Below are 14,224 nucleotides of genomic sequence, written 5' to 3' on the forward strand. Positions count from 1 at the left end.
TTGCAACTGATGGGGTTTCCCTTTCCGTATCTCACTCAACGGTCATATAGCAACTGACTAGTCATTCCTGACCTGTCTGACGAGTTCAGTCAAGTCCAAGGGAAGACTGGCGGGGGGGGGGGGGGGGGTTACAAGTCCTGAGGGTTCACCCAGAGGTTCACGAGATAAGCACCCTCCTTCCCATCACCTTTTACAAGTTTCTCAGACTTCCCTTTCAAAAGCCCCAGATGGAATCACATCGCCTCCCTGCTTTGAAAACCCCGCCTAAGTGGGCAGGAGGACCAGGAATTCCAGATCACCACGGCTAACGCAGCAATTTCAAGGTCAGCCTGGGATCTACGAGACCCTGTCTTAAAAGAGAGGAAGGGAAAGGGCTAGGGAATAAAAGTCAGTGTGTACCTGACCTTCGTGGCCCTGACCGCCAGGAGGTCATCCCTTCACCATGTGTGTGTCTCCTGTAATGTCGTCTTTCATCCGTCCCCCCTCTATCTTCCCACTGAACTTCTGCCCTCTCAGGTCCCACCCTAACCCTTCCTGTCTGTAGCCTTCCATGGGCCCCCGCCATCCGTGTCCCCCCCCCCCAACACCCTCTGTCCTCCACCCCTTTGAACACAGCTGTCTTTCAGGGAAGAGGTACTCTTCTAGACTAGGGCTTCTTCTCGGCTGTAGTTACCACCTGCAAAGCTTTATCAAGGGTCTTCTTTACATTTTGGAGAGGTATTGAAGGGGAAAATAGGTGCCTCTGTAGCCTAAGACCCCTGGAAACTATTTAGAGCCCTGGTTTCGAAGGATTTTGTCCCACCCGTTGTGAGCAGATCATTTCAGGTTATGCTGACCACTTGGATTGACAAGTGTTTGGTTCAGCTTTCGGATTTTTGCTGTATATTTGAAAAAAGTTAATTGTGATAAGGAACAGAGATTTATCATTTTTAACCAGATTTAAGTTAACCGTTCCTTAGAACTGAGAGCATTCACCCTATGGTTATGTTAAGGAGAGAGGCGTTCTCCAGAAGGCTTTCATGTTCCTGAAGGCAGTTTGCACAGAACACTAACTTTGCATTTTCTCCACCCTCCCCCATCTCCAGCTACCCCATCTCCCCCCCCCCATTCTCCTCCTCCCCCATCCCCCTTCCTGGTCCAGTGAGTCAGACTACTCTACATAGGTCAGGTAGGTAACACCGTCCCATACCTGACCAGTATTGTCACTAGCTCAATTAGCATGTCCTCAAGGTTCATCCGGATTGTAGTGCATTTCTGAATTTCTTTCTCTTTTTAAGGCTAAATAATGTTTTATTATCTACATACGTCGAATTTTGTTCAATCGTCTGTGTGTCCGTGGGTAACTGAGTCAATTTCACGTTTTAACTGTTTCAGCTGGTGCAGCTATGAACACGGGGAAGAAAAATCCGAGTGTCTGCTTCCAGAAACTCCTTTGAGGAATATACCCAAACACGGACAGACTTACAGGACAATGTGTTGATTATATGCCTGTTTTTTTTTTTTTTTTTTTGGAACAGTCATACCACTTTTCGTGGAGGATGAACCATTTTATTTTAATTATTATTGTTTTGGGCTTTATTTTGTTTTTTGAGACAGGGTTTCTCAAAAAAAAAAAAAAAAGTGTAGCCTTGGCCGTCCTGACTGTGTAGACCAGTCTGACCTGGAACTCAGAGATCCACCTGCCTCTGCCTCCCATTTACGGGGATTACAGTGTGTGCCAACACAGCTCTGCAAGGGTGTGCCGTTTTAAATGGACAAGAATTTTTTTTGAGTTCCGCGTCCCTCATCCATACTGGCTATTTTATTTTGCTTTGCTTTGTTTACAGCTTCTCAAGTGCGAAGCATTACCTCACTGCTAATTTGATTAAACTCATTTTTGAACCTCTGCGGTCAAGATTTTAATTCCCCAGTTGCACTCAATCTCATTTCACAGCGTGAGGTCTAACGCTAGGAGGTCTGAGCCTGCCTGGGGGAGGGGGGGGAGCGTGGCGTTGCGGTGGAGCCCTGAGAAGGCTCCTCAGAGAGGGAACCGATAGGTAGGTGCGCTTCTGAATACCAACCAGCAGGGGGCACCTACACAAGCCGTTCGATTTCCCTGGTCAAAACTGGGTCCTAACCAGCAACAGGGTCCTCTGACTTCCTGGCCCCCATGGCTTGTTTAGTGCTGACAGTGTCAGCATCAAAGAGAAGCAAGCAAGGGTGCCAAGTGACATTCATTATGCAAGACAGTCACACCTTGCAGGACATTTAACATTCTAGGCCCAAAGGTGGCGTTGTATGGTCCCGGTGTGTGTGGGGTGCGGGAGTGGTGTGTGGGGGGTGTAGGAGTGGGGTGTGTGTGTGTGTGTGTGTGTGTGTGTGTGTGTGTGTGTGTGTGTGTGTGTGTGTGTGTGTGAAATAAAATGTCCCCCACTGAGAGCCAGAAATGCAAAGAAAGTCAGAACTTGCCGCTGTCTCCCAGTCACTCACCCAGTCACTCACACAAAGCAGCCATTAGTAAAATGAAGCCTCCTGTCTAGTTCAGGGGGTCCTGGGGCACAGCCAAGGGACACATCACAAGTGGTGACCTAGAGAACTCCCTGAGTCTGTTAATATCTGACAGTGACTAGCTCACATGTCAAGGGAAAGGGAAGACGTTTGTTAAAAGCAAGAAAAAGACACCCCAACACGGCTTCCCACTCCACCTCCTACCCCCAGGACTTGGTCTGGTTCCTTGAATGTCCAGTGGACAAATTCCCACCCCGACCCCAGCAAGAAAACTAGCAGCGCCTTTGCCTGGGTTAAAGGACTTCATTTCCCTATGCTACCGTAGCAACCAGGAAACAACCTCCCTTCACAATGAGAAGGATGTGGTGCCTTGGCCCAGATTTGCAGATCCTTGTGGTCTGTAGCAAAGCAACCAGGTCTCAGGGACACAACACGGGTTCACAGGAGCCCGGCGTATACAGCCTACTGTCTGAGGAGCCTTGCAATTCCGCTCTCCTCCCCCACAAAGATGTGCTCTGTCTAAACTGTGTAGCTGGAAGATCCTGGGTTTCCGTGAGAGGGGAAATACGTTTCATAAAAGGCCCAATGTTCAGGGTCTCCTTTGGTTTGCTGTTGAGCTTTGGAAACCCTGAGGCGTGACCAGTTTTCAGCCTTCAAAACCGAGATGAACTGCTCTTGAGAGGGTGTAGTCAGGGAAGAAACATGCTCGGTCTCTCTCTCCTGAGCCGGGGACACGGGAAGTTGGTCCAGAACAAACAGAAGTTGGAAGTCTATTTTGAACCAGAGGTGAGTCTTAGAACTTTGCGGGGGGGGGGCACATTTTGAGCATGGGGAGGGGTTCTCTGTCTTCCCAAGCTGTGTTTTAGTGAATGCTGGAGTCAAGATGGTGGAGGTCACTGGCAGAACTTCCCCTTTTTGCCTGACCCCCATAATTGCCACAGTAACAGCCTGCCTGGCTCACCCCACGCCCTACTGCCTTTGCTTGAGCCTGAAGAAGAATCTAGATTATCTGGAGACTGAAAATTTGGTTCAAGACCAGAATTCCCACCTGATCTGTGGGAGACATTAGAACTGACTGCTATTATCTCTCAGGAGCTGTACTCGGCGGCTGAAATGCTGGTGGTTTTTCTGTTTTTTGTTTTCTTGCCTTTGGGTGGTTGTTTTGAACTTTGTGGAATTCAACCCGCAGGATTCATATTTCATGGAGGACAAAACGCATCTCATTTTCGGAGATTTTTTTTAAAGAGGTGGCATAATTTCACTGCTGAGGCCCACCAAGAACAATAAACACTTCGGGGTCCTTCGTAACTTCATAAGTCAAACAGAGAGCTCTATCCTTGTGGTAGCTTGCCATGACATTTGACCTTCACTGTGTTAAAAGATATATATAAAGTTTCAAAGGACTTCAGTGGCCGATGGCATACACTTACAAAGTATATAACTACTTTATAGGCTCCTATATATAGCCAAATTAGGCAATGTTCCTCGATCTGGAATGTATAGGTAGGCTCTCTGTGCGTAGCTGAAATGGTAGTGGGCTGGAATAGTTTCTCATATTTAAACTGGCTACTAGTCCAAGTCTAATTGCCAAGTCATCTGCCGTCCTTGATAGTTCTGACTGCTTGCTTGCCTACCAGGAGATGCAACTGGCCGGTAGCCTGTACTGTGCTCTCCAGAAAGTCTGTAGGCAGCCACGGATCTCCTGAAAGTTGCGTGGAATAAGATGGATTTGGGCACTAAATTCTACTAACTTTTGTTATTGTGTTGGGTTTTTTCTCTGTGAGCGTTTTAGGATTTCTTTTATTATTTTTAATTAAATGTAGGTATGGATAGGATTGCAGAAAGTGGAAGACAGAGACTGACCTCACACGCTGTCCTCTGACCTCTACACGGCATGGCACTTGGTTGGACATGTGTGTACGCAACTGATGTGAGATTTCCCTCTGTGTGCTGTGATTACCACTGATTAATAAAGAAACTGCTTTGGACCTATAACGAGGCAGAACTTAGCTAGGCGGGGGAAAAACTAAACTGAATGCTGGGAGAAAGAAGGTGGAGTTTGAGAGAAGCCGTGGAGCCACCGCCAGAGACAGATAGGGTGAAACCTTGCCGGTAGGCCACGAACCTCGTGGTAAAATATAAAATACCAGAAATGGGTTAATACTAGATGTAAGAGCTAGCTAGCAATACACTTAAGTGATGGGTCAAGCAGTGATTTAAATAATATAGTTTCTGTGTGATTATTTCTGGAGTCTGGGCAGCCGGGAAACAAACAAGTGTCCTCCCACAACAACACATAAATAAATACAGTTTTGAAAGCTGAAAACTTTTCACAGACAGTTTTGGTTACAGAAGGATTTCCCACAGTGTCTCAATCAAGGCATCTTTTTCTTTCCTTAAAGGACTATTTGAACTGGAAGTCCCCGGAAGACTATGTCCTGGTCAACAAACCCCAGGATGGAGACAGTGGCAGCCAGCCCTCCTGGGGCCTCTTCCTTCCTAAGACTTTCAGCACAAGAAAGGGGGCGCTGATCCTGTACTCAGAGGGGTTAGCTGTGTCAGTGTGGACACCCAAAGAGAGGAGAAGAGGTCGCCGGAAGAAGCCAGACCTTGAACTGCACACGCTTCAAGACCTCAAAGAAGCCATCTTGGCTTATGGAAGGAGACAGGTGGGTTTGGGAAAGGTGCTGGTGATGTGTTCAGAAATGCGCCTGCAGCTTTGAATGCAACTTCTTGGTCCCCAGGGAGGGAAGGCCTGAACCTCAGATCTCCAGCTTTGTCTATATGCCAAGAATTACTGTCATGAGGCTCACAAATAGTTTATGGGGAAAACTTCAAAAGCAAAAGGACTCCAGTATTATCAATTCATATTTCTCTTTCAGTTACAGGGACTCAAAAATCCTTTTTACACCAGACTGTAATCAGAACCCATGAAACCCTGCCTCACAGCTACGGGCATAATAATTCAACCTCTAATGCTGCTAGCTGGTGGAAATGAGAATTCTTTAACTATTTACCTTGAGTCTTTTGGCATCAGCAGAAGCTAACTACTTTTTCCATCCTGCATTTACTATTAAGGGGAATCTCTGCTGTCCTCTGGTTCATTCTGTCTGGTGTGCTGACATGCATGCATGGCCCCTGCTTTCTAAACCACGTGCATCAGCCCTTTGGCTGAGGCCCTAAAGGAGTCTGAGAATATGTGTCACCCTGAAATTCTCGATTGAGGATGGTGGGAAGGGTGGGTTACTCCCTAGTTTCAAAGGCTTTCAGTCCCAATAAAACTTTAGCTTTTGATAGCAGATCCTTCACACACTGGCTCTCTCTTCTGTATCTACCCCTGTGTCCCACTTCTTCATCCCACTGTCTCAATGATGGACCCCTCAAATCCTCTCCTAATGCAGACTAGCTAGCCCCAGCAACCCCTTTCTCAACTCATGCTTCTGGATAACTCCTACACATCCTTCAAAACAGAACATGCCACCTCACAATCTTCTTACACTTCCCCGGGGAAAAAATACACCCCGGCTTCCTCCTTTGTATCCACATCCCATGGCGCATTGGAAACTAGCCTCTCAGAGCAACCAATGGGATGACATCTCCATTGTGTGACAAGCACTGTGTGAATTGGTTGTGCATGCTTTCAGCATTTCTTAGTTTGTCTCCCACTGTGGTTACCAGGCATCTTAATCACATATCCTACCACCTGCAGACCCTCCGAAAGGAAAACCTCTTCTGTCCCCTCCCTCTCTGAAGTAGAGAGACATAATGGCCTTGACCAAATACCCCTCTGCCCTTTACCACGAAGTCATAAATTCTCAGCTGAAAGGGAAATATTTGTTAAATGTTTACTGTGACTTTACGCTATTGTTTAGTTTAATTGTCCCAATGCCCCTGTGAGATGCAGGTTTTCTCAGCAACCTTCCTCATTCACATGTATCTATCCTTTAAAGACAGGATCTCACTATGTAGCCCAGGTTGGTCTCCAATATTTGATCTTCCTGCTTTAGCACCATGCTGGCTCTTTTGCAGACAAGGAAACTAAAGTTTAAAGGAGTTAGGCATCTTGCTGAGGTCAGTGAGTGACAGAACCAGGATCCAAAGCTGGGTCTGCCGACCTCTCCACGGCTAGCATGGGCATCCTACTGTCTATGAACTTGAAGGGACTCCAGAGGTCATTGTGCCTGGCCCGTTTGTTCTCTTGATCCGCTCTGTTTATGGGGTTGAACACAGGCGCCATACAATTCCAGAGACATCTGTGCCAACATCCCAGCTCTTTGCCAGTAGGGCACATTGGGAGAAGACCAGGAGAGGAAGAAGGGAAAAGCCTGCAGAGTTCCCCTTCCATTCTGCCCCAGTTGACAAGAAACACCTGCAATCCCACACCTGCTCCAGACTCTTGTGGGTGACCCTCAACCCTGCTCTTCCCTTTGTCCTTCTAGAGAAGGGTGGAATCAACTCCCCGAGACTGTGGATCTCAATGTTGCCTCAATATCTATTTAACTTTTGCACACTCCAATCACCTGTAAACAATACCTTAAATCAAATTCCTTCTGTGTTTGACGTTTGTTTGTTTGTTTGTTTGTTTAGAGGGTGTGTCTGCCATGGCAGGAGTCTGGAGATCAGAGGATAAATTCCTCCCTCCGTGTTTAGCACACATGGTAGCACACACCTTTAATCCCAGCACTCAGAAGAGAGAAGCAGGTGGATCTATGAGTTTAAGGCTAGCCTTGTCTACAGAGTGAGTTTCAGGACACCCAGGACCACACAGAGAAACCCTGTGTCAAAAAAAAAAAAACCCAGATAGATAGATAGATAGATAGATAGATAGATAGATAGATAGATAGATAGATAGATAGATGTATATACACTTTAGTCCGTTTTCTGTTGCTGGCACTGAATGCAGCAGTACAGCAGGCTGGGTAATTTATACAGAATAGGGATTATGCCAGCTGGTTGGTACAAGTGCCTGGCATTCGTATCTGCTCCACATCTGATGACATGTCCGAGGCAGTCAAATATTCTGAGAGCCAAACCAAGCATGCTGTCTCAGGCCTTTCTTCCTCTGCTTATAAAACCACTGATACCATGGGGCTACCTCATTCTCTAATCCTGCAGCAGTACCGAATTGTTAGACCAGAAGTCAATATCAGGGATCTTTCTCAGTCACTCTCTACCTTACTTTTGAGAGAGAAACCTCTCACAAAACCTGGAACTCACCCGTTTGACTTGAAGGGTTGTTCAGTGAGCCCCAGGCATCCTCTTGTCCCGGCCTCCCCAGTGCTGGGATTATAAGCAGGTGCTGTTACCTGCATTTTTATGTGGGTGTAGGGATCCAAACTCGGTTCTCCATCCTCGTAGGGCAAGTATTTACCAACTGGGCTGTGTCCCCAGCTACAAACTAACATTTTCTGGCTGTTATCTGTACCGGGAATTTTATCTATGGGATGTCACTCAGTCAGAACAAACCTATGATATGGGCGTTTGTGGGAGGAAAAAACTGCGGACTTGAAATTAAATAATTTACCCCAAATCGTACACCTAAGCTATGCAGCTGAAATATGAGATTAGACAATTTGTTCTAAAGTTCTACTCAACTTCAGACACTGCTTGCTTCTGGGGAAACCTGTGTCTCCCACGTTCTGGCAATATTTGTAAGAAGCAGAGCTGGGGGTGAGGGGTGGGTGCAGCTCAGGGAAAGAGTACTTGCCTTGCATGTGTGAAATCCTGAGTTAGTACCTCAATCTCCTTAGCACTGGGGGAGGGGGGCCAGCAAGGAGACAGGCAGGCAGAAAGACAGAGAGACAGAGAGAGGGAGAGAACTGGATCCGGAGACAGAGAGAGGCAGATAAACAGAGAGGAGAGGAGAGGGGAGGGGAGGGGAGGGGAGGGGAGGGGAGGGGAGGGGAGGGGAGGGGAGGGGAGGGGAGGGGAGGGGAGGGAGGAGACATTAGTCTTCCAGTACATTCCTTACACAAACCACTTACAATTCTTAGGAAATGAATCAGGTTCTCATTAAAATCTAGGCAGATTACAGGTAACATTTTCATGCCCTGCTTTATGTATGTGGTGGTCCAGGGGACTTTTGCTTTTCTAGGCTTTATATTTTTCATCTATTGGTTCTCCCTTGTAGAGAGGATAATAGAGACTATTCATTTACTTATTCATTTTAATTTTTTTCTTTCTCATTTACCACACGTGTGTGTATGTGCTTGAATGTGAGAACGCACACATCATGAAACATACGTAGAAATCAGAGGATAATTTATGTAAGTCACTTCTCCTCCTCCACCTTGCCAATCCAGCATCCTCCTTGTTGCTTCTGCTGCTGGGCTTCGTTTTCCAGCCTAGCTGACCCAAAGCTCCCAGACAACACTCTTGTCTCTCCCTCCCATTTCCCCAGAGCATGCCAGGATTACAGAGGCATGCTAAAGCACCCAGATTTTTCAATATGGGTTTCAGGGCTCAAACTCAAGTCATCAGGTGTGCACAGTTAACACTGTTGTCTACCGAGCCATCTCCCTGACTCTGGAGAATATTTATAATAATGACTAATACCGAGAATTGCTGCACCTGTTATCATTCTAATTGCATGGCGGCCTTATTTAATTCTCTATAAGGTTTATACTATTCTCCTAGGGTGTTAAAGCATACACACATCTTACCCTTTTTATGTGACCAACATGCTGGCACTAAATACATTCACATTATCGCACAGCCATTACAACCATCTATTTCCACACTTCAAAAAAGAATTACAAAACTGGGGCTCATGGAGCCAGCTGTAGAGACACTGGGTCTCCCCGATTCAACTGAGCTAAGAACTAACCAACCAGTAGCCATGACAACGCCCAGCAGATAGCAGATAACCAGTAGATAGGGGTTAAATGATCATATTTGTGGCCAGCGTTGTCGTGGGGAGCCACAACGTCCTTCCAACAGGAGGGCACATCCTGGTGAAGAATTCATGTCTCAGTGACATAATACAGGCAATCTTTGAGACAAACTGAAGTATAACTTAGTGTTATGCTGTGGAACAATTAAAGAGGGGGAGCTTTCTGATTCTTGTGTTATTATTGAGTTATTGTTGTATGTATTTGTGGGGTACAGTGTGATAATTAGATGCATGTATACTGTGTGTCGAGATCAAACCAGGAGAGTTAGCATTCCATCAAATGTTCAAGCTGAGACATCTCACAGCTTCCCTTAGACTTTGTCCTAACCTCTCTTTTTGCATAATTTTTCAGTTATTTTATTAGTATGGCTGTTTTGCTGGCATGTATGTCTGTGGATCACTGCATGTTTTTCTGCATGTATGCATGCAGAGCCCTCCAGGTCAGAAGATCTCATTAGATCCCCTGAAACCATTACAGACAGTTGTGAGCCACCATGTGGGTGCTGGGAACTGAACTGGAATCTTCCGGAAAAGCAACTGATGCTCTTAACCACTGAGCCATCTCGTAAGCACCATCTTAAACCTCTTATTAAGCCGGTCCAGTGACCTGCATCTATAGTCCTGTGTACCCAGATGACTGAGGCAAGATCTTTTAAATTCAAAAATTCAAGACCAGCCTGGGTAACATAGTAAGTCGCTCTGGTTCCCATCTCTAGGGTGCTACGTTTACAGATAAGCACGCTATGCCTGGCTTGTCCAGCTGGAGACAGAACCTAAGGCCGTGACATGCTAGTAACACCACATCGTCAGCCCCTATGTTTTCGGCTTTTTAAAAATTATATGCATTATCTTGTGTGTGTTTTTGTGTGTATGAGTAGTTCAGAAGACAACTTTTGGGTTCCTTCCTCCTACCATGTAGGTCCCAAGGGTTGAACTCAGCTTACCAAGCTTAGCATCAAACACTTCTACTCCATGAGCTATCTCCCTGGATCTTTCTATTCTTTATAACAGTTTTTCTAATCAGGGTGAGGTGTTCTCTCACTGAAATTTTGATTTACATGTCTCTGCAGCTAATGGCATTATGCATTTTTCTTATAAATCCCTTGCCCGTTTTAATTTCTTTTGAGAAGTATCTGCATAAATCCCCTCTCTGCCCCCCTCCTGCCCCAAGACAGGGTTTCTCTGTGTTATTCTTGAACTCACTCTGAAGTCCAGGCTGGCCTGAACTCACAAAGATCCATTTGCTTCTGCCTCCAGAATGCTGGGATTAAAGGTGTGCACCATCACCACCTGGCTAATTGCCCATTCTTAAACCAGATTCTTATTAACTTTTATGAGTTCCTTCTATATTCTGGATAGTAACCCTTTGTCAGAAGAAATACTTTGTATTATAAACACTCCATTTTGCAGACTTTTGCACTCTGATTTGCTGTCCCAGAGCGTGTGACTTTGGAGTAATCTCCTTTGTCTAACTGTGCCTTTGTTGTCTGTGCTTTGGGCATCTTCCGGCCATGACTGCCTCTGACTGGAAAAGCGGCTACTTGGAGGAAGAAGAATTTAAACAGAATCTTGTGGTTAAAAACAGAGACATAGGTGAGCAGGAGCCCAGAGCAAGCAGAGGGAAACAGGGGCATCAGCCAGGCATGGACTCTTGGCTTGCAAAATACATCTGGAGAATCTGGCGAAGGCCAAATAGTGGAGAGCTTTACCTGCCAGCCCTGGCATTTCTGGGCATCTCTCCTCACCCCCTGCGGACTTTTACACACAGAACCTGGGCCTCTCTCTGCAGGATGGTAGCAGCTGGCTGGCCTGGCCATTCTGACCTTCCTGGTACCCTGCTGCCCTGAGCAGGCATACAAGCCCTAAGCACAGCCAGCTGCCTTCTATCCTAGGATAAGTAGACAGGACTGCAGAGGCAAGGCTAGGCACAGGGGCCTGGGAGAGGCCTGGTAGACGCGGAAAAGGCAGCCTGTCAAGCAAGCCTCTCATTAAAGGTGGAGCGGCTAACAGGCTGTTCCCTGCATGCTAATTACTCGTCTCAGAAGAAGCCAGCAGAGGGTGGACTGGCAAAGCCAAGGCAGGCTGAGCAGCCTGAACCCACCGCAGCCTCCTGCTGCCCTGTTTATTTTCTACATCCAGAAACTCCCTCCCAGGCTCCCTTCTGTCTCCCTCTCTGTTCTCAAGTAACCTCTGAGTGGGAGGTTACTGTGGAGGACGCTCTCGGGAAAAGAGGACTCGGGAAAAATACAGAAGAGAGATGGGTGGGTTCCGTAAGTTAGTTAGATTTCCTCTTTATAAATATGATCTAACCGTATTGCTAGAAATTTCATTTAAATTTAATATATAAAAAAAGAATGATGTGCATTCTTGAACCCGGCAGTGTAATATTGCTATTTCTAGCATTTTGATATTTTCTTTCTGTTGGCCTTTCCACCATCATTATGTATAAGATGCACTTTTAAGAGGTTGTAACTACTCTGGGGGCTGAAGAGATGGCTCAGCGGTTAAGAAGATAGGTTGTCATCCGTAGAGGTCCTGAGTTCGAATCCCAGCAACCACATGGTAACTCACAACCATCTGTAACGAGATCAGGTGTCCCCTTCTGACATACATGCAGACAGAACACTGTATACATAATGAATAAATAAATCTTTTAAAAAGAAGAGGTTGTAATTACTCTCAGTCATTCTTCTGTATTATGCCCTGTGTCTACCCACATTATGCATATTAGAATAGCTCTCACCCTAACCAGTCTCCTCAGTGATCCTGGTCTTCCCTGAATGTGTCTGTTCATTCAATGAGGTGGCTTTGCTCACTACACAGGTGTCACTCAGGAAATTACCAAGAGAAACTAAAGAAGAGCTTAAAGAAACTGGAGTTGGCAGAAAAATCATACATGCACATTCACATGCGCGCGCGCACACACACACACACACACACACACACACACACACCAACCCAGGACGCACACATGCACACACATACACCAACCCAGCATGTCTTTTTCCTAATCCCTAGACCCTGTTAGTATGTTACATTATAAGGCAAAGAGCAGAGGGTGAAATTGCAGATGGAACTGGGACTGCTAATTGAACAGACTTTGGTTTGCTGAGGATTGAACTCAGGATCTTGGACACGCGTGTCAAGTCTCTCCCACCGAGTTACACCCCTGGCCCCTGTGCTTTGTTTTGTTTTTGTTTTGTCTTGAGACAGGGTCTCCTCTTATAGTTCAGGCTGCTCTTAAACCTAAAACCTTCCTGCCCCTACCTTCTGTACACTGGGTTTACAAAACTGTGCTTGTCTTGCTGGTCTTAAAATGGAAAATTATTTTAGATTCTTTTGTGGGCCTGATGAAGTTACGAGGCCTTTTTTATTTTTTTCTGAAACAGGGTTTCTCTGTGCAGCCTTGGCTGTCCTGGAGCTCACTCTGTAGACCAGGCTAGCCTCAAACTTACAGAGGTCAACCTGCCTCTGCCTCCCTAGTGCTGGGATTAAAGGTGTGCACCACTACTGCCTGTCCAGGTAGGATTTTTTTTTTAATATAAAGACTCAGGGGGCTAGAGAGATGGCTCAGAGGTTAAGAGCACTGTTTTCTTTTCCAGAGGTCCTGAACTCTATTCCCAGCACCTACATGGTGGCTCACAACCGGCTGTAATGAGATCTGGTGCCCTTTTCTGGCCTGCAGACAGAATACTATACACATAATAAAGAAATCTAAAAAAAAAAAAAAAAAAAAAAAAGGACTCCAGTGTAAGAAGAACCCTGTTCACCGTTGCTGGCTTGGAGCAAGGGACGAAAATCAAGGAACACAGGATTCTTTAAAAGCTGGCAAAGGCTTTAGGGGAACAGTTTGCCAGGATCTCCAACAGAAACCACAGGCCTAGCCACACCTAGATATTATTGGTTCATTGAGACACATCTCAAACTTCTAGCTGCTGGAAGTGTAAGATAATGCATTTGTATTAGCTGAGTCACTAATTGTATCTGAGTTGTTATAGCAGCCACAAGAAACCCATACAGGGGCCAAGATCAGCTTTCAAGGGCTAAGTGAGACAATATGCAAGTAGTCCAACCCCTGATTTGTCTTGGAGACTCCTTGCACCTCAAGCAAGCTGCCCAACCAAACTCCCACTGAAGCATTCAAAATACTTACTAACAAGGGCAGCAAGGGATTCTTGTCCATATTCACAGGGTCATCTGTCTGCATTAATAAAGGCCATAGCATCTCAGAAGAGGCAGAGATGTGGACACTCAGGGAACAATCAGTTGCAGCAAAGGTTTAGAGAGAAGAAGTGAGATTTCAAACCACCTAGAAGAGGTCTCCTGTCTTAGTGGCCCCCACAAATCCAGAGATCACACTTTGGCTCCTGTCTAGCAGCCCCCATGAATCCAGAGATCACACCTTGGCTCCTGTCTAGTGGTCCCCACAAATCCAAAGATCACACCTTGGCTCCTGTCTAGTGGTCCCCACTAATCCAGAGATCACACTTTGGCTCCTGTCTAGCAGCCCCCATGAATCCAGAGATCACAACTTGGCTCCTGTCTAGTGGTCCCCACTAATCCAGAGATCACACCTTGGCTCCTGTCTAGCAGCCCCCACAAATCCAGAGATCACACCTTGGCTCCTGTCTAGTGGTCCCCACAAATCCAAAGATCACACCTTGGCTCCTGTCTAGCAGCCCCCACAAATCCAGATCACACCTTGGCTCAAAACAAAAACAAAATTGCCAGCACACCAGTCCGACGTATCTATCCCATCTTTGAGGAAGACAAGATAGTCCAGAAGCTCTCAAGAGCTTCCTGTTCCATCTCTTTGTCCAGAACTGGATTGTGCAGGCTCTTCAA

General features: G+C 46.2%; 1 protein-coding gene and 1 long non-coding RNA gene across 3 annotated transcripts in view; both read left to right on the forward strand.

Moving 5' to 3' along the window:
* Positions 1-200: 200 nt before the first annotated feature.
* On the forward strand, positions 201-1,885 carry LOC148117711 (uncharacterized). The gene is made up of 2 exons (XR_015736882.1): positions 201-323; positions 1,375-1,885. It is a non-coding gene; the product is annotated as an uncharacterized LOC148117711 (long non-coding RNA).
* A 1,032-nt stretch (positions 1,886-2,917) lies between these two features.
* The window catches only part of Kiaa2012 (KIAA2012 ortholog), a 100,744-nt gene continuing 89,437 nt past the window's right edge, over positions 2,918-14,224 (forward strand). For both annotated transcript variants that reach the window (XM_087902236.1, XM_087902237.1), the window contains exons 1-2: positions 2,918-3,273; positions 4,890-5,156. In XM_087902236.1, the coding sequence (XP_087758362.1) occupies positions 3,190-3,273; positions 4,890-5,156 (351 nt within the window). In that variant the 5' untranslated portion in view covers positions 2,918-3,189. The remainder of the gene's footprint in view (positions 3,274-4,889; positions 5,157-14,224) is intronic.

The sequence above is a fragment of the Myodes glareolus genome, chromosome 27, assembly GCF_982192425.1.
Source record: "Myodes glareolus chromosome 27, mMyoGla1.1, whole genome shotgun sequence".
Classification (NCBI taxonomy): domain Eukaryota; kingdom Metazoa; phylum Chordata; class Mammalia; order Rodentia; family Cricetidae; genus Myodes; species Myodes glareolus.